Genomic DNA, 21,703 nt, shown 5'->3' on the forward strand with positions numbered 1-21,703 from the left:
CAGTCTTAGCAATATTTTTTCAGATGTGTCTCCTTAGGCAAGGGCAAGAAAAGTAAAATAAACAAATGGGACTACATCAAACTAAAAAGCTTTTGCACAGGAAAGGAAACCATCAACAAAACAAAAAGCCAACCTACTGAATGGGAGATGATATTTGCAAATGATATATCTGATAAGAGGTTAATATTCAAAATATATTCAAAATATATAAAGAACTCACACACTACAGTATCTAAAAACAATCTGATTAAAAAATGGGCAGAGGCGGCGGGCCCCATGGCGTAGAGGTTAAGTGCGCACGCTCCACTGCTGGCTGCCTGGGTTCGGATCCTGGGCGCGCACCGATGCACTACTTGTCCGGCCAGGCTGAGGTGGCGTCCCACATACAGCAACTAGGAAGACGTGCAACTATGACGTACAACTATCTACTGGGGCTTTGGGGAGAAAAAGGGAAAAAAAGGAGAAGGATTGGCAATGGATGTTAGCTCAGGGCTGGTTTTCCTCAGCAAAAAGAGGAGGATTAGCATGGGTGTTAGCTCAGGGCTGATCTTCCTCACAAAAAAAAAAAAAAAAAACAATGGGCAGAGAATCTGAATAGATATTTTTCCGAAGAAGACATACAAATGGCCCACAGACATATGAAATATGCTCAAAGTCACTAATCATCAGGGAAATGCAAATAAAAACCACAATGAGCTATCACTTGTCAGAATGGTTATTATCAAAAACACAAGAAATAACAAGTTGACAAGGCTGTGGATAATAGGAATCCTTATGACTGTTGGTGGAAATGTAAATTGGTGGGGCCACTATGGAAAACAGTATGGAGGTTCCTCAAAAAATTAAAGATGGAACTACCATATGATCCAGCAGTTCCACTTCTGGGTATATATCAAAAAAAAATGAAAGCATTAATTACAAAAGATATATGCAACCCTATATTCATTGCAGCATTATTTACAATAGCCAAGATATGGAAGCAACCTAAGTGTCCATCAATAGATGAATGGATAAAGAAGCTGTGTTATATACATAAGTCAGCAGAGAAAGACAAATACCATATGATTTCAGTTACATGTGGAATCTAAGAAAAAAGAAATGAACAAACAAAACAGAAATAGACTCATAGATAGAGAGGACAAACTGGTGGTTGCCAGAGGGGAGTGTGGTGGGGAAATGGGCAAGGTTAAAAAAAAACTAAAGGAGTGGGACAATTCTTAACATAATAATGTTTAAATATAAATTTTATTAAAGGGGAATAAATTGTGCAATCACATTATAGGACATATATAGACAGGGAATAAGGCAGGATTAGAAGGTTAAATTTCATTATTTTTTAGACAATGAAACAATAAGAAATTGTGTTTTCTTGTTTAAAAATAAATTATTATATTTTCTCATTTTGAAGTATTATTTCTGTATAGATTATTGGAAAATTTTATATTTATATAAAAAAGAAATAAATTTGTAATCCACTAAAAAAAGGATAAGCATTGTTAACATCTACACATATTTATTCCAATTTTTTATTAAATGCACAGATTTGTTTTTGTTGTTCAGACAGCATCTTTCTGCCAAATGCTATTAAATCGGGAGTTACAGTCTTCAGAATACACCTGATTTCTTGTTATGACAACACAGCTCATGTTATCAGTTGGTCCAACCACTGAAAAACTAGGAAATAAAGGGCAGACTTCTTTAAAGCATTTATCTTAAAATAATGGTTGTGTTTTCTAAAATTTCCTCCAGCCAAACTTGTATAGGTATTAATTACCTATCAGCAGCCAAAATGCTGTGAAGACTTTAGAATGGATTCTTCTTTTGTTCCCAATGATTATATTTGGGCACTCTTGATTTGCTTGCCCTGGAAGCTCAAGCCTGAAGATTAGAAGCATCCCCATCTCTTCCTTCCCTCTGAACCCTCACATTGCATATATCAGCAAGTCCTGGATATTCTATCTTCACATTAGTCCGTATATCCATTCACTTCTAGCCCAGGCTGCTATTACCTCTCCCTTATCTCTGGCCATAGCCTTCCATGTGACCTTCAGTTTCAGTTTTGCTTCCCGTCTATTCATTTTCCACATGGCAGCCACATGGCAGCATAAACAATTTTCTTTAAAGGTAGTTAGATATTAAAATGGAAGTTTTTGGTAAAGACTGCATGGTGATAGATATCTCATACCAATGGGAGTTGTGAAGCAGTAACCTAGTGAAAAAATTTTTTTTTTACAGTTGAAGTAAAAACTGTTTAGATGACTGTTAAAACTCATTTAACTTCAATGGTATGATAGGGTTAGAAAAATGTGTGAACAAAATATTTTTGGAGAGAGCTATTTCCTTAACTATTCTTTCTAGTTACTGATTATCATTTAAAAACAAAAAACAAACAGTATTATAATATCATTTTTCCTTCAATAATGAAATGGAAGATTTTAAAAAGAGATGTGCTGCCCTAACAATATGTTGGTTTTCAAAGAAAATAAAAGAACCTAAGTATTTCTTAATAATTTCTGTCAAAGATTGCAATTAAAGCAGGTCCAAAGAATGAATACTACTTCATACTTTGGTTTTATGTTCATAAAAGACGATAATAAATAGACGAAGTATCTAGGAGTAGATAAATATCCAGACTGAAATGAACTCATGGCCTTTGCTCCAAACACGCCATATCTCAGGCACTCCAGTGGTGTAACATGTAAAGAAAATGAGAGCACAGAGGAAAACATGTAAATGTATATGACACAAGAATTTTAAAGCACTCTTGCATGTGTTACATTATGTTGTTCACACAAGAACATTGTGAGGAAAGCTTCATTGTTCTTTTCATACAGATGAAGAAATTAACATCAACAAGTTTAACAGAATTTTCCAAGGACAAAGTTTCAAATTCACACTTTCTGATTTTAGCTCAAGAGATTTTTTTATATATTCCTGATGCTTTTATTTATAGGTGAATTTTATATTTGCATTTACTATATGGAAAATATTTGCTTAAAATTATTTTAAATGAGATTTGTCAGCTTAAAAATTCTAAAATAATTATCAGTTTTTGACAATTAATAATTTCCAGATGTCATAATGAACACTTTTAATCCCCATTTCTCATCATTAGTATATTAAAAGAAAAAGGAGAGGAAGCAAAGAAGAAAGAGAGAGAGGACAGAAGAAAAAGGGAGATGGGAAGGAAAAAGGAGAGAAAAAATTTTAAAAAAGAAAAGAATGGAGGAAAGAGGAAGAAAGATAAAAAGACTGGAAAGCAAAGTTTAATTAAAAATACCTTTCAATAAATAAAACAACATCACCACCACCATCCCTCCCCATCAAATAACAACTTACTTTTTTTGTTCCACAAAAAGGTGTTCATTTATTCACATCCATTGTTTTCCTGGGGATGTAAGATATAGTCCAATCCAAAAATGCTGCCCAGATTTTAGACTTCACAAACTTCCGTGAAGGAAATAGTGTATTGATTCATTTATTGATTCAAAAAAAATTCGATGCCTTCTATAGAGTAAGGCAAGGTCTAGGCACTGATGAAACAGTAAATAATAATTTCTTTCATAAATAATAGGGTTTTTTTTTTTTTGCATCAAGAATAGTAATTATATTACAGCTAATAAATGTTAAAAAGCAATCACTATAAACCACCCTCACTTCTTAGAATTGCACCCAGCAATTCTTCCTTAGGCACTTTGATCCTGTTTTTGATTACTCACCAGCTCTTTCAAATTTTGATTCACAGTCAAATGTGCCTGTAGCTTTGTACAATTGCGTTGACTCTTTCCAAGTTTTAGAAGAAGTGGAAAACCTGTAGCATTTCCCTTGGTTCAACAGCCAGTCATCTGGGCACAAATAATTATTTCCTGAAGAAAAATGTAGGAAAAATATTAAACTCTACAGTCAATAGAGAAAGTATAAATAGTGTCAAACATGATTGACTGGAAAATAGATTTTTGCCAATTCGCTTTTCTTGATTAAAAGGCGGCTCTTATTAGTAGAATAAGAATGAGATCAATTCATTAGTCTGCATATTTTCTGGAATGGGAGCAGGGTTTGGGGTAATGGGTTGGGGAGAACAAAGCTTGTGAATTCTGGCCTCCATAATTAGAGGGAACAAATATCTAATATTTTCAATTGTGTATTACTAACTGAAAAAATAAAATCCTGTTTGTTTAAATCCCTCCACTATCTGGTTCTAATTCTTTTTCTTGAGGCTGTCTTTACAATCTACACTTCATTTCTGTGAGATTACTTACCATTACCATTACTTACCTCATTGCATTGGATACTTTTACCTTCCTGAGCTTTTCATTCACACTGTTCCCTTAGCCTGGAATAGCCTTCTCTTCCTTCTTCATCTTCTCAATTATACTTATCTTTTAATATTCAATAGTATTTTCACCTCAAAAACAAAGCCTTTAACCAGTGATAAGTTCTGCTATCTCTAAGATTTGTAACATTTAGGTGTCATTTAACAAAGGACAAATTTTCTGTCCTAGTCATTTGTGAACGTCTCTGTGTCTTTTACCTCACTGAAGTTTCTTGAGGTGACTGTCATATTTATCTTTGTATCTCCTATCATATAGCACTTTAATTATAGTGTCCAACTGTTGATTGTGGAATGGTTGAATTAAATATCCATAAGTCAGAGCATGTCATATTTTTCATTGCTAACATTTAGCCTGTCATCTATGAGCCTAAAATATTGTAAAAATTTATTTTAGGAAATTGAATTAATATGTCCAGCTAAGATGACAAAAATGTAATATCAGCGGATATGACTTGAAAAGGACTATATGGACTAATTTTTAATATATAAAACTTCATATATACCTTTGACTCATTAATAATATACTCTGTAACAGGACAAGAGTTGACAATCCTAAGTGATTATAATTTTGTGAAAATATTTGAAGACTCAGGATAACTGAATTCTAATCTCAGCTATACAAGTTCATACTTGTGTGCTAAAAGATCTAAAATGACCTTAGATATACCTCCCAATTTATGATTTGAGAGTGGCTATTTTTTTCACTATTATTAGTGAAAATGAGTCATTTGGACTAAGTAACTCCATGGTGCAGATATTGATAGACTAGTCAATAAAGTACAGCTCTAGAGCTGCAGAACACACTAAAAATACCTCCAAGTGATAAGTGTAATATGTTAAAACACCAAAAAATGATGCAAAATGTGGACACGAATTGTCCAAAAGAGTTATTATAGTTAATGTGCCATCTTCTATAATAAGAAGAATTATCATGGGAATGAAGATGGAGGAAAACATGTACTGAGCGACACTTTGTATCAATTTCTGTCTCAGGTCCTTTACATAAAATAACAACAAACACATATAGACATTATTATGGGACAGGTAGTTTTCTAAGGACCTAAAATATATTTAGTTTTTAAAAAACTTCATAAAATAGAGGAATATGTTAAATGACACCATGGAGATATGAACAGAAAAATCCAGAATTTGAGAAATTATGCACAGCCATGACCCATTTTTTTTCTGACAAATAAGTAGCAAAAAAATAAATAAATAAAAGGAAGTACAGGCATACCTCATTTTATTGTGCTTTGCTTTATTGCAATTTGCAGATACTGCATTTTTTACAGTACCCTACTCCAGCAAAAAGATTACTATTTGCTGAAGGTTCAGATGATGGTTAGCATTTTTTAGCAATAAAGAATTTTTAAATTAAGGTATGGCCACTGTTTTTTTAGACATAATGCTATTGCACACTTAATAGTTTATACAGTATAGTATAAATATAAATTTTATATGCACTGGGAAACCAAAAAATTCATTGACTCACTTTATTGTAATATTCGCTTCATTGCAGTGGTCTGGAACTGAACCCACAATATCTTCAAGGTATGTCTGTAGAGAGGATCTACAGACTGAGACTCAAGAGACATTTTAACCAAATGCAATTGTGGTCTTTTTTTTGATTCTGATTCTAACAAATCAAATGAAAGAAAAAAAGACATTTTAATGCTGACTGGGTAGTAGATGACATTAAGACATTATTGCTAACTTTGTTAGAAATTGTGGTAGACAGAATTTTAAAACGGCCCCCAAGATTTCTGCCTCTTGGTGTACGTGGCCTATGTATTTCCCTCTCCTTGAGTGTGAGTCAGACCTGTGAATATGAGGTGATATCACTCCCATCCCATGACTAAGTTATATTATATGGTAAGATGAAGGGATTTTGAAGACTAAAGAAGGATCTCCAATCAGTTGATTTTGAGCTAATGGAAAGAAAGATTATCCCAGCTAGGCCTGACTTAATCAGGTACAAGACCTTAAGAAGGGAACTGGGCCTTTTCTGAGAGAATTCTTAATTCTTTGAAGAATTAAGCTTCCATGTCTTGAGAGGATGAACGAGAGTGACACATGGTAAGGAAATGCAGGGGCCCTCTAGGAATTTAGAGCAGTCCTGGATAATAGCCAGCAAGAAAGCAGTGACCTCAGTCCTACAACCACAAGTAAATGAATTGTACCAACAACAACATGAACTTGCAGGAGAAACCTCAGTGCCAGAAAGATGTCTAGACCAACACCTAGATTATATCCTGTGTTACTCTGAGTAGAAGACTGGGGTAAACTGTTCCCAGACTCCCAACCTATGGAAACTGTGAGGTAATAAATAATTGTTGTTTTAAACTGCTAAGTGTGTGGTAATTTGTTACACATCAAGAGAACACTAACACAAGAGTGATAATAATAATATCGTGATTGTGTTAAACAAAAGGAATCCTTAACTGTAAGAATCGCATATTGAAATATTTAAATGTTAAATGGCATGATGTATGGTAATTACTTTAATGTAATCTAGTTTGGGGGAGTAATGATGGTGGAGATATAGATGAAATAGTATTGATTATTTATTGATAACGTTTGATGCTGTTTGAAAGGTACATGGAGATTTATTATACAATTCTCTCTATTTTTGCTTATATTTTTTACAATAAAAATATAAGAATACAATAAAATAAAAACTTATAAAGTAGATGTTATTATCACCCCCAATTTACAGATGAGAAAATGAGTCACAAAGAGATTATATCACTTTCTCAAAGCCATACAACAGATAAATGCCAGAGCTGAAATTCCGGCCCAGGTAGTTTGGCTCTATAGCTCATGTTCTTAACCACTGCAACATACTGCCTCCATAAGATATTAATTGGTGTGTTAGTCAGTGTTCTCCAGAGAAATAGAACCAGTGGAATTTGTGTGTGTATACATACATATCTATACATATGTATAATATGTTCAACAGCATTTCCACGGAGAGAGAGAGAGAGAAGAATGAGAGGAGAGAGGGATAGAGAGAGAGACACAGAGAGATTTATTTTAAGGAATTGGCTCACGTGATTATTGGGGCTGGCAGGTACAAAATGTGCAGAGCAGGCTGGCAGGTTGGAGACCTAGGGAAGAGTTGATATTGCAGCTCATGTCTGAAGCCACTCTGGAGGCCAAATATCCCTTTCCTTTGGGGAACCTCAGTATTTTTTTTAAGGCCTTCAACTGATTTTCTCTTAATGCCCACTCACATTACGGAAGATAATCTACTTTACTGAACGTCTACTGACTTAAATGCTAATCTCATCTAAAAAGTACTTTCACAGCAATATCTAGACCAGTGTTTCACCAAATATCTGGGTACCATGCGTGGCCTACCCCAGTTGACACATAAAATTAAATGTCACAGTTGGTTTAATCTACACTAAATTTTCTGTGATGTAGTTATTATATCCCCATCTGAAAGTTTAAAAAACTGATGTTTAATTTGGCTTAATTCACGTGACAGTTGGTTGAAATTTCTTGATTCAAACATAGGGCAGCACATCACGTACAAAAAAGCCTTATCTGCTAGACTGCTGATATTTACTTTCTGGGGGAAATCCATCTTTTTTATCTATACTCAATGCAAAGAAAAAATATAATGAGAAACATTTAAAAATGAATAACAATATAAGTATATGAGAATAAAAATACTAGCACAAAATAAATGCATAGAAATAAAAGTTCAGTCTCACTCTTCTTCTATGTTTCTACTCATCTCCTTCCCCAGAATTAGCCACTTTTTACCATATCTATTTTTATTCCTTTAAGTGCTAATCACAATTCTAAATATTGTGTGCATTCTTAAACTTCATACCTATCACTTTTTTGAATATTATTTTCTTTTTTCAACTGAAATTTTTAATTGATGTTGTTTCTTCTTGTTCCAGACAAAAAAAAATTTTCTTTTTACCATAGCAATTCCCTTCAGCTTCTTGGTTCCATTATTTATAAATCACTTTCATGTAGACTGAATTAATTGCTTTCCAGGAACACAGAACGGTTGATAACCTGAAATGTTTTTCCATTACATTCTTGGTTTAGCTTTACTCTATCTAAAATCAGCCTCTCCTCCATTATCTGTTCCGAAAGAACACATGGAAAAATTATACAGCTTGATTACCCTTGTTTTAAACTAATATTAAATCCAGTTTGCTCATAGCTTTGAAGGCATTACTACAATGGTGTCTTCTTATGAGTATTTAAAAATCTGACGCCAATTTGTTTCTCTTTGCTTTGGCAGAAAACTAATTCTTTATGTAAACTTTTAGAATCATCTCTTTACCCATGGTGTCCTGAAATATGATGAAGGTTTATATCTGTCTGTCTATCTATTTATCTATCATCTATCATCAATCCATCTATCTAAACCTATTTTTGTATCCTATTCTGATTTTGGTTGGCTCTTATAAGCTGAAAATTCATGTCTTTTGGTTTTGTTTTTTCTCTTGAAAATATTTTTATATCATTTTTTTGGTTATTTTATATTTCATTTTTCTCCCATTCTCTTCTTCTGCTAATTTGTTACAGAGACGTTGTCCTTCCAGATGGACAGCATTTTGTGTTATTGTCTCAAATATTCTCGTATTTATTTACATTTGTTGATTTTTTTCTGACACTTTTCTCTATGCTCTGGGATATTTGGTTAGCTACCATGAACGTTTAGATAGAAAGAGCACAGGAAGTAATCAAGCAATTCAGTAGACCAATACAATACTCCTGTCTCCCACCCCAGAACAAAACAAGGGGACATACACTCTATTGCACCAACCACCACTCCATAAAAGAGGAGCCCTAGCTTATTCTAGTTTTATATCTCATTGTTTTAAAAGAGTTTTTTGTTTTTGTTTTTATTTTTTTGTTTTTTCGTATGATATGGTAGCAAATGCCAATGTGTGAGTGAGGTAAGAGGTTGTCAAGACACCAACCTTAAAGAACATTCGTTAGAAAGTCTTTCAGTTAATTGCTTTGCTTAGGCCTCTCTTTACATTCTGTACTCTCCTCTCTGAAAATGAAGTCTTGCCTGGGTTGTGCCATGAGGAATAGCTTCCATCTACATTGTAGCCCTCTGTTGCACTTTCTCTGAACTGTGGTTCTCTCCGTTGATTTATCCAATAGCATTATTCCATCTGCTTTTCATTTTCTTTACAATGTTCTTCCCTTTCCACTCTCTGTGCTTTAATTAATTTATTCTATTTTGTTACCTTTAACTTTTCTAATATATAATCTTGGGAAGGAGTAGGTGTAAATATTTATGGAAGCCATGGTAAATGTTTTTAAACTGGTCAAAGTACAAGCACAAACTTAATAGAAACATAAATATTGAAATTGTCACTAATTTATCAGAATAAAAAATATCACTAGGAAAAAATGTTGTCCCTACTAATATTTCATCAGTGTCAAATTTTATTGATTTCTTCTCAATAGCATCTTCTCCAAATGAATGATTATTGCACCAATTATGTCATTTTGCCACTTATATTTTACAGAAGAGAAAACTGAGTCAGAAAAGATCAGTGGTGGCCTGTAAATATCATTCTTAGTGCCTAACAAGAAGCCATTTGCTCCTGAATTTTAAGGGCGTTGTTTAAAGCTATAATAATTATTACAGTGTATTCAGCCTCCTAGAATTACTGGTTAACAGGAAACAGTGTGTACTTAGATCATTTCCTGAAAACTAACATTAGTCACCTAATGTTAAATGTTAAATAGGTGGAGAATTTCATATTAGTGTAATTGATTTCAATATAAGGATTGAACACATTTGAGGAATAAGATTGGTTGTCAACTTTACAGCCAAAATGCTATGCAAAGTGCAAAAGAATTATATTAAGTAGAATATTTATGTGATCATAGAAAGGTGTGATATTTTCCATTGTTGCATTAGGAAAAACACTAAAACCAATATAATTGCCCAATACAAAAATAGACCATTTACCTCTTTGTTTGCCTTAGAGAAGTTGTTTTAGGGCTCATCTGTATTTAGACATCTCATCCCAAAAGCCCTCAGAGTTTGTTTCCATGTCAATATTACATATAAGACAACATTTATTTTAGCCCAACATTTTCAAGAATCTGAGTTTCAAGAGAAAAATAAAATATTATAGAAACCACAAATTGGTCTGGTTGTTTCAAAAAAAATAGCTACAGAATACATACATTAAACACCACTTCATGGAAAAAAAGGTACAGAAGTCCATCTAAAGTGGTTTTCAATTAGGTCTTTTTAAAAATTAATTAATTAATTTTTTTTTAAAAAAGTCTTGAATTTGCTAGATGGAAACTGAGATAGGACATGGACATTCAACAATAGTACATATGGCAGAGCTATTGTTGTGACCAGCAATTCTGAATTCCTGGCCGGTCATCCCAGTTTAGATCTTGGCTATTTCAACAGATTGTTTTAAAAATTTATTTATTTTAGACAGACTGAATTTAGACACCAGTATGTTGTTTATTAAACTTGTCTATAGAACCTGTAAGGGATGTGGAAAAAAGAAAAAAAAAAATCTTAACCAGGGTACAGCAGCCCAAAGTACTAAAGATTAATATTTGCTTTTGCCCTTCACTCATTCCCAATGGACTATTCTGCCAATCCCATGGATATTTTGTGAAGATTAAAAAATACAATATGTATATATAAAAATGCTTTTTAACCTGTAAAACACTGTAGGACCACTGCTACTCCCACCATCAGCACTAGGTCTTTACCTTCTGAGTATAATAGAAATTTTCATATAGATATCATACTCAAATAATTGCTTCCATGAACCTTATGCTTTGTAGGAGGAATAATTTCTGTAAAAATACTATTTTCGACATTTTATTTGAAAGTTACATTCTTATTCTTATGCTACAATATTGAGGAGATTATACATCATCCTATTAGCATTTCTCTGGCCCCATGGCTGCAAAAATGCTTCCTTTTTATTGTTGATGGTTACGTGAGTCTAAATAACCTATATTAGACAATTTATGACCATTTCTTAAAATATCAGAATATAGTTAATTTTAACAGTTTAAAAATATTCATAGATAATTATCTCCCTAAGAGAATAATGCAATTTTAGACTGGAGCCTGAATTACTGGAAACAATATTCCTACCTTTAGATCTCCACCTGGATTTGAAATGATTCTTTCAATCCAACATCATATAGCCATCTTCCTGTTCCATCTTCTCAAATGTTTTCATGTGATAATACCCAGAAAATAATAAAAAGAAAATGGATAATAGTCTCAGCCTTGGATATTTCTCCTAGGCACAATGTACCAAAAACTAAAAGTCCAGAAATAGTCAAAATTTACTCAGGCACAGCTGTCTAAAACCACACAGGGTGTGTTGGTGAATGAGACTGGACAGACATGTTAATATCCTGCTAAAATTCTGTATGATGCAAGGTAAATGTCTCTATTTTGTTCCACTCTTTTTGATAAATATTTATTGTGCACTTAGTATGGACCAGCCACTTATATGCAGTGTAGGAGGAACAGAATAGTGAACAAGATAAACATACTTCCTACCCGCATGTCTGTTATATTCTAGTAAGAGAAAAAATGAAATAAACTCCAAACAAATAAGACCAATGTCTGACTAGATAAGAATAAAAATTTTTAATTTCAAAAATTTTTACATAACCATTTTTCTATTTGGAAACATATCTGACTAGTAGAGTCTAGATAAAAATGCTTAGATGAGGCAAAACAGGAAAATAATAGATAAAGTGGTCTCAAATTAGTGGGAATAAGAATAATTTTGAAAAGAATAACTTTTCAAAAGTGTTTTTTCAGAATAATTCCTGGCAGAGAGATTTTCCTTGAGTAAGTGTGGTAGTTAATATTATGTATCAACTTGGTGGGCCACAAGGTGCCCAGATATTTGGTCAAACATTATTCTGAGTGTCTCTGTTAAAATGGTTTTGGATGAGATTTAAAGCAGTGGACTTTGAGTAAAGCAGATTGCCCTCCATTATGTGGGTGAACCTCGTCCAGTTAATTGAAGGCCTGAGTAGAACAAAATGACTGGCCTCTCCTGAACAAGAGAGAATTCTCCAGCAGTTCGTCGTGCCTTCCAACTTCACCTGCAACATTGGCTTTTCCTGGTTCTGTGGCAGTTGGCCTTTGGACTCAAACTGAAATATCAGCTGTCCAGGGTATCCGACTTGCCAGGCCACTCTGCAGATTTTTGACTTGCTAGCTTGTATAATCACATGAGCCGATTCTCTATAAAAAATTTACCTACCTACCTATCTATCATCTATTTATCTAACTATCTTATTGGTTTTCTCTGGAGAACCCTGACAAATATAGTAAGTTTGGAGTGTAGCCCAATAATCTTCACCTTAATAAACAAAATGATATGTATACAGTTGTCCTACACCACACCATACTTTGAAAAACAGTGCTTAGTGAATAGTGTTTTAAATATACTTAATGTATGTTCAATCAATCTGTTATAACTATGAATACTATATATTGGGAGTATTATTTTTTTAAAAAAGTTAAAATTAAAACCTTTTAGTTAGTAGTGGCTGAAATAACAGTCCATATTTTGAAATCCTCTTGTCTTGTCTAAGATCAACTGATCTACTGATTTACCCTCCTGCTTTTCTCTGTACAAGCTTGATGTGTAATGTCACCCTTGTTTCAGAGCGTTTATTATAATGGAAAGAAATGTTAACCTCCTCCAGTCTCCTCAGCCCACACTAACCTGCTGGTGCCATTGTAGTGAAAAATGACTCGCTAAAATCATCTACAACTTCCAGATGCTAATTGCAGCATATGTATTTCACCCCTTATCTTACAGGAAACTCAGAATCATTAAACTTTTTTTTTTTAATAATTACCTTCTTCCTGAAACAGTCTTCTCTTCAGTTTTGTGATACCACATTCTTCTGATATGCCTTCATCTTCTCTGTTCCTTTTTTAATGCAGATTCATCTTCCTTTCACTACACATTTAGTATTAGATTTCCTACAATCCTAAATAATTTTCTCTTTCTTCTTCTCAAGAAATTGTCATTCATAACCATGGCCTAAATTAGTACCTATTTTTCAACAACTCCTAAAGCTCACCACTGAAACTTCCTTTTATCTCCATACAACATATCCAACTGATTTCTTGGAATCTCAATGGTTCAAACTGAAAATTTTTAAAATTAAATGCATGATTTTCTCCCCAAATCTGGTGTTCATTCAGTATTCCCTACTGCCCTGTATTTCACCACTGTCCAACCAGTTGTAGGAAAAAAAAAAAAAAAGCCTCGTTGTTAACCCATCCATCATCCCTTACTCAAGTAAACACAAGGTATTATAGATTTTGCTCCTGAAACATCTGTCCAATTCATTCACTTCTTTCCATCTCAATAGCCATATCATTGTACAAAGTACCCTCAACTCAAGCCTCAAATATTACAATGACCTCCATATGAGTCTTTAGTCATATGATTTTGTCCCGTTGGGTCCCCAGCATCTATTTGCTTTTCTTCAGCCAGAGAGATATTTTTAGTAAACTCATTCAGCTTCTTATGATCTGTTATTAGCTCTTTTAATGAAGACCAAAATGCACAGCATGACTTATAAGCACTGTGGTCTCCAGCAATGTTTTCATTTTAAGGACCTGCTTTCCTCTCCTCTGGATAACCACCACCATCTAGCCTATTTATGCCATTCACCTTCTCTCCACCATTGGCTGCTCCAGACCAGATCCAGACACAGCCATTTTAAGGCTTTTAATAATAAACACAGCTTATGTCCATCATATTCAGACTTGCACCATCAGACTTTGCATTAAATTTATCAAGGTCTGGAAAATGCAGGAAAATCTCTTAAGATTTATTCACCACAATATTTTTAAAGTGCTTTTAAATTGTGATATAGTTTCACTTTCAATTCTTTTTCTTCCAATTCTTTTTCTCTAATGAAAATTCCACCTATTTTATGTTACTTTTAGTCATCATTTTTCCCAAATACTGTAAAATTAGGAAAGTTTGCCTTCAGTCCCAATCATCTGACTTTTCTTACCATATCTTCCTCTTCTTTACCCCTTTCAAATTAGTAATTTTTGACAGTCCTATTAATTAGGACTAAAATCAAAACAGTTTTTACCTATAAAAGTTATGCAAATATCTCTTGAGAAATCAGACATCTGTGCTTTGGTGATTCATTAAGTGATGGTGAAACCCAAGAATAAGGCCTTTATAGTCTATCTTTTCTGATATTGCTAATGACTCTTGATATGGAATTTATTGACTTTATTTTATATATGAATCAATTGTTTTTCAGAGAGCATAAGTAATTTTATACACACACACACACAGAATTTCTAAATTACGGAACTAGGATCTAGAACCAGACTTCTCTTGTTTGCATAACAGCACTCTGACTCAGAACAGAAATTAGTTATCTCAAAACTGTATCGTGCATGGCATGAGCTTTGTCCTCCAAAGGCCATTTGGTAAAGTCTAAGACTTTCTCCAGATCTTAGCTCTCATCCTGCATGAACACACCCATGAAGATAAAAAAAATTGGCTCAAAATTTACAGAAATATATATGAGGAAATTTTAACTAATGAGTTATAGAATAAACTGAGCTTATCCTATCTCTTTGAGAAAAGATAGCATGTTAAGGCAAGACTCACAATCCCAACCTCAAGGATTATGATGATAAATTTTATGTGTCATATTGACTGGGCCATGTGGTTCCCAGATATTTGGTTAAACTTTATTTCTTGGTGTGTCTATGAGGTTGTTGCTATATGAAATTAACATTTGAATTGGTAGATTAAGTAAAGCAGATTGCCCTCCTCAACATGAGTGGTCCTCATCCAATCTGTTGAAGGACTAAATGCTCAAAACAGGCTGAGGAAGTGAGAATTCACTCTATCTCTGTCCAACTGTCTTTGAGCTGTGACATCAGACTTCTTCTCCTCTTGGACTGGAACTTACATCTTTGGTTCTCCTGATTCTCAGGTGTTCAGACTAGGACTAGAACTATACTCCCATCTCTCCTGGGTCTCTAGCTCACCACTGTAGATTGTGGAGCTTCTCAGCTTCCATACTTGCATAAGCCAATGGGATTTCTAGAATTAGTTCTCTTATGTGATTAGAATAAAGACACTAATGAATCTATTTCCAGTAGTAAAGAGAGTATTGATAATTCATGGAGTGACCTGGTGATAGAGATATGCAAATCTTCATTGGATACTTCTAATCAACCATTTGTAAGAAACAAGGAGCTGAGTGACTGTGTATATGATACTTCCGAACAATTTGGAAAACTAACAAATATAATGATGTTGGCTGGTTGCTCCTAATGTTGCTAGACAAAGTGGTGAAAGGAAATAATGAGCTCAGGAGTTCAAATCATCAGCTCAAGGTCCGCGTAAATGACCTGAAATCTTCTATGTGTGCCCTGAAGGATACCTGTATTTCCTGGAGCCACAGGGATAGAAATTGCCAAAAATCAAATGCAAAAATCTCATGCTGTGACTGGCTGAATTACAACACAAATTGAACTCCTGGGCATTCAGAGTGTCTACTGCTAAAGTGAGGGCATTGACTGGGAAAGAACGGGATTCTATAAGTTGGAACAGGGACATGTAGGAAGACCTTGATAAATCTGGACACATTGAGCCCCTAAACTCTGATGCGTCTTCTTCGCCAGTGGAAAAGTTCTCCCTGCCCCCAATGGGGTGGTCTTCAAAACTCCAATGGAAGTGGCCTTCCCACCCACAATGGTATTAGCCTCTCCATCCACAGAGGTGTGGGCCTTTCCACCTCTGTCTAAGAGGATTAACCATCCGCTGTGTGAGGAAATGGTAATGGCCTTCCATGAGGCAGTTGCCATGCAAGACAATGCTGATTCTCCTCAAGAACTACCCCCACTGCCCATCACCTTTACTTCTAGACCTATAACTAGATTCAAGTCCCAGCAGGCATCTGAAGGTGAGGTACAAAGTGTGACCCATGAGGAGACTCATTGCACTCTGACTTAACATAAGTATCGCCATGTTTGTCCGCTTGGTGACCCTGGGAATCCAGCCACACTAAAAGAATACAGAGTAGCTGCTTGTGGTGGGAACCGGCCCTTCTCCCACAATACTAGCTGCAGTTATTTAGGTTATAAAACTCCTGGGATGTCAAGGACAGGCACAGACCGGCCATCTGTGTCGGTCTGAGATAAGTACCAGGAGTTACAGTGCACGTACACACACGATAACAGCGGGAAGGAAAAATACCAAAAGTTCCCATAGAGACGGTCTCTAAGTAAAAACATGCATAAAAGCAACTCACAATTCTGCTTGGGCAAGAGTCTCACCTGTCGGGGGGATGCCTTGCCCAGGACCTCTTTCGATGGGCACTCCCGCCTAGCCGTGTCAATTAAAGAGACTCTCCCCGGCATAAGGGCGTGGATGTTCTAAGTACCCAATCTGATGTTTTCTCTTTTTGATCAACCTGATGCTTCCCTTTTCAATTGATCTGATGTTATTTCCCTTCGGTCAGTCTATTTTTTGATCAACCTGATGTTTTTCCCTCTTGATATTTGACCTATTTGGATCTATTTGGTGCCTTTGCCTTTATCCTTCCCTATATAATAAAGTATACATTCAGTCCATTCGTCTGCATTGCAAAGTTTCTTTTACGTCTCTGATCAAATCCACCAAACCTCTCAAAACACACTCCAAAAGAACTACTTGAGTTTTCTAATTTATATGAACAGAAATCCAGGGAACATATGTGAGAAAAGATACTAAGGGTATGGGATAATAATAGAAGGAACATAAAGTTAGATCAGGCCAAATTTATTCTTGTGGGCTCATTAAGCAGAGATTCTGCATTAAATGTTAAATGACCTACTTGGTCTGTGTAGAAGACAGATAGATCTTGGAGAATGACTGTGGATTATTCTAAACTTAACCAGGTGGGGAATCCTGCAGCTACTATACCAGATATGGTTTCATTGTTGGAGCAAATTAACATATCCAGTGGTACCTGGTATGTAGCTATTGATCTGGCAAATGTCTTTTTCTCCATATTTGTCCATAGGCCCACCAAAAGAAGTTTGCTTTAAGCTGGCATGACCAGAAATGCATCTTCACTGGCCTATCCTCAGGGTTATATCAACTCCCAAGGCTTATGTCATAATTCAGTTTGCAGGGATTTTGATCACCTTCCCTTTCCACAAGATATCACATTGGTTCATTACATTGATGACATGCTAAACGGACCTAGTAAGCAAGAAGTGGCAACTGCTCTAGACTTATCGTTAAGACATTTGTGTGTCAGAGGGTGGGAAATAAATTTGACTAAAATTCAGGGGCCTCCTTCCTCAGTGAAATTTCAAGGAGTCTGGTGGTATGGAGCATGTTGAGATATCTCTTCTGCTAAATCACAAAATTCAACTGAGTAAATTTGAAGATCTAATTGCCTTTATTAGGTGATTCATAAATCGGGCAGCATCCCATCTAGCAACTAGTTAGAAGGACACTCCAAGAGGTTGTACAAAATGGAAAGTTTGTACACAAAGAAGGGTGGGACAAGGGAACTATTAGCAAAAGAAAAGAAAAGATTATTTTTAGGCCAGTCCATCTTCTCTTGGGAAAAGGGAATGGCAGGGGTCTTTATCACACAGATTGCCTCTTCTTCTGGGGGATGGAGAGGGCCCATGTGACAGATCACCTTACTGGTGCTTGACCAGAAAATTCCAGACTAGAGAATTAAGATAATGTGTCTGGGAGAGATTGAAACTGGAATTAGACCGGATATTAAATCTAGGTTTGATATCATGGGCTTTAGCATGAGCGGTGCTATTTTGGGCCTGTGGTTTTCTTTTTAACACTTCTAAGCTAAAGGATAAGTTGTTGCATCTGGCTCCTCCTATGATCAAGAAAGAGACACAACAGCTACCCGGCTTCTTTGGATTTTGAAGGCAACATATTCCTCATTTGGGTGTGTTACTCTAGGCAATTAACTGAGTAACTTAAAAAGCTGTTAGTTTTGAGTAGGGCCCAGATGAGAGAAGACTCTGCAACAGGTCCAGGCTGCTGAGTGAGCTGGTCTTACACTTGGGCCATATGATTCAGCAGATCAAATGGTGCTTGAAGTAGCAGTGACAGATAGCAATGCTGTTTGGAGCCTTTGGCAGGCCCATATAGGTGACTCACCACTGGCCCTCAGTGTTTTGGGGTAAAACACTGCCATCCTCAGCAGATAACTACTCTCCTGTTGAGAAACAGCTCTTGGCTTACTACTGGGCCTTACTAGAAACTGAACACTTAACCACGGGCCACCAAGTTACCATGCAACTTGATCTGCCCATCGTGAATCCATAAAGTTGGACATACGCGGCAACACTCCATCATCAAATGGAAGTAATATATGCCTGATCAGGCCCGAGCAAGCCCTGAAAGCACAAGTAAGTTACTTGAAGAAGTGGCCCAAATGCCCATGGTCCCCGCTTCTACTATACTGCTTTCTCTCTCTCAGCCTGCACCTATGGCTTCACAGGTAATTCCTCACCATCAGTTGACAGAAGAGAATAGTTGGACCTGGTTTACAGATCATCCTGCTTGAGAAAGTGGACAGCTGTCACACTACAGCCCATTTCTGAGACATCCTTGTGGTGAAGGGAAATTCTCTCAGTGGGCAAAATGTCCAGCAGTGCATCTGGTTGTTTACTTTACTTGGAAGGAGAAATGGCCAGATGTGCGGTTATATACTGAATCATGGGGTGTGTCCAATGGTTTAGCTGGATGATCAGGGACTTGGAAGCAACATAATTAGAAAATTGGAACCTAGAAATCTGGGAAAGAAGTATGTGGATAGACCTTTCTGAATGGGCAAAAAGTGTGAAGATATTTGTGTTCCATATGAATGTTCACCAAAGAGTGGCATGAGCAGAGGAGAATTTTAATAACCAAGTGGATAGAATGACCCATTCTGTGGTTAGCAGTCAACCTCTGTCCCCAGCCACCTCTGTTATCACCCAATGGGCTCATGACCAAACAGGGATGGAGATTATGCATGGGTTCAGCAACATGAACTTCCATTCAGTAAGGCCAACCTAGTTACGGCCACTGGTGCATGCCCAATCTGCTAGCAGCAGAGATCAACATTGAGTCCTCAGTATGGTACCATTCCCCATATAATCAGCAGATTGATTATCTTTGACCTCTTCCATCATGGAAGGGGCAGCATTTTGTTCTTACTGGAATAGACACTTACTCTGATTTCAGATTTACCTTCCCTGAATGCAATGCTTATGCCAAAACAACTATCCATAGACTTACAGAATGCCTTATCTACCATCATGGTATTCCAAACAACAAACAACACTGCTTCTGAGCAAGGAACTCACTTCAGAGCAAAAGAAATGGAATTAACTACTCTTGCCATGTCCCCCACCATCCTGAAGCAGCTGGCTTGATAGAACAGTGGAATGACCTTTTGATGACCTAGTTACAGTACCAGCTAGATGACAATACCTAGGGCAAGGTTCTCCAGGAAGCTGTATATGCTCTGAATCAGCATCTAACATATGGTGCTATTTCTCCTATAGCCAGAGATCATGGGTTCAAGAATCAAGATGTGGAAATGAAAGTGGCACCACTCACTATTACCACTCACCATGATCCACTGGCAAAATTTTTGTTTCTTGTCCCCAGGACCTTATGTTCTGCTGGCCTAGAGGTCTTAGTTCCAGAGGGAAGAATGATTCCACTAGGAGATACAACAATGATTCTACTGAACTGGAAGTTAAGGCTGCTACCTGACATCTTTGGGCTTCTCATGCCTCTGAACCAACAGGCGAAAAAGTGAGTTACAGACTGGCTGGAGGGATTGATCCTAACTACTAAGGAGAACAGAACAAGTGGGAAAAACTTATCTATAGCTTTAGATTCCCATTGGTAAAAAGTTTGCTCTATAGGGTACTACCTTTACCACACTTCTGTGCTGTGTATGTGTACACACAGAGGAAAATGTTACTCTTCAGTGACAATTGGTAAGTCACAGACCAGGAAGTGAGGTGCATATAATGAGGGCATGAGGAAAGGTAATATCAGGCCTACATTAAATCAGTTCTCATAACAATTAGTCTAAATAATTGTTCAAAATCCCTGAGAGAGGTGTGGCCACAATGGTTTGAGGTGGCTCTCAAGAAATGATTTGTGCTGAAACAATGGTAGGTTGAATACAAGGGAGGGATGGATACAGCATGCTATGAGTCCTTAAGTCTGTGGATGATGGTACTACAGAAGATCTGTGGGCAGGAAGGCAAATTCATTATTGGAGTATGAGTTTACCTTATTAAAACATAGTGTTGTCCCCTTCAATATGATAAAGTGTCAATGTAATCAATCTGCCACAAGGCTAGCCAGTTGTTTCTCTCAGAATTGGTGTCTTTCCTAGGACTCAGATTTGGCCTCTGCATTTGGCAGATTGGACACTCATTAGTTCCAGGTTATCCTTGGGTAGTGGAAGATCATGTTGTTGGTGCATATGTAGTCTCCATTTTGGTTGCATGGCCACTCTACATTGGTCCATTGATCAAACATCAGAGTATCTGGAGAAAGAGGCTGCCTGATACATACAGCACCTGATTATTGAAAGTCTCCTCCTCAACTGTGGATATCACTTGTGGATATTCACGTGGAAATGAATATCTTCCCAATCTGTGTCCATTGTGAATAATCCCTATAGATACCTCTCCCCCAAATCTCCTTGTCACTAATTTTCCAGTTTTGTTCTTTTTGAGTTTTTGACCAGCCATCTAACCCATTAATCTCTGACCACGAGTCAATTTAGATTTATATCTCTGGGTACTCATCCTTATTGCTAGGTGAACAACCAGATATATTGCCCAAATTTCTGTTTAATGTGAAGATTAAACTTCTGTCTCTCAAGGCCACTCCCTGAATGGGACTGTGGAGTGGCATCTATTTCTAGTTAGCATACTTTTCATATAAGTTGATAAAACTTTTCTTTTTACTTCTCCACTATATGATCATATGGAACCCTTTCCAACACCCTGCCCCACATGCCCCAAGATGGTTGAGGTGAAGAGAGAAAATTAATACAAAAACATACCATGGGAGTCTGAGGCATCTGCTCATGCAGTTTACTGTGCCCTTTTGGAACTGGGCAGGCTTAGCCCCAGTATGCCTCTTTTGAGTTTATGATAAAATGCTGCTATGCATTTCTAATTTTAGCGTTCATTGGGTTAAATTCATCAAATTAGATCAGATTTTTTCTGGTGAACATATATCATCCTAAAGTTATAGGATGGTTTCTGCATATTCTTCACAAGGTATAATTAGCATGATATCATGAATATAATGAATCTATGCT

At 36.2% G+C, this 21,703-nt stretch overlaps 1 protein-coding gene across 1 annotated transcript; it reads right to left on the reverse strand.

The window, feature by feature from the left end:
- Nucleotides 1-1,556: 1,556 nt before the first annotated feature.
- KLRF2 (killer cell lectin like receptor F2) lies at nt 1,557-11,550 on the reverse strand. Its single transcript, XM_087441989.1, is given in 8 exon segments — nt 1,557-1,674; nt 3,340-3,441; nt 3,706-3,786; nt 3,788-3,869; nt 7,886-7,922; nt 8,290-8,327; nt 11,024-11,089; nt 11,463-11,550. Coding segments are annotated over 8 exon segments (612 nt in total).
- Between the last annotated feature and the right edge of the window lie 10,153 nt (nt 11,551-21,703).

This window comes from Ceratotherium simum, chromosome 17 (genome assembly GCF_057802395.1).
Source record: "Ceratotherium simum simum isolate JZ-2026a chromosome 17, ASM5780239v1, whole genome shotgun sequence".
Classification (NCBI taxonomy): domain Eukaryota; kingdom Metazoa; phylum Chordata; class Mammalia; order Perissodactyla; family Rhinocerotidae; genus Ceratotherium; species Ceratotherium simum.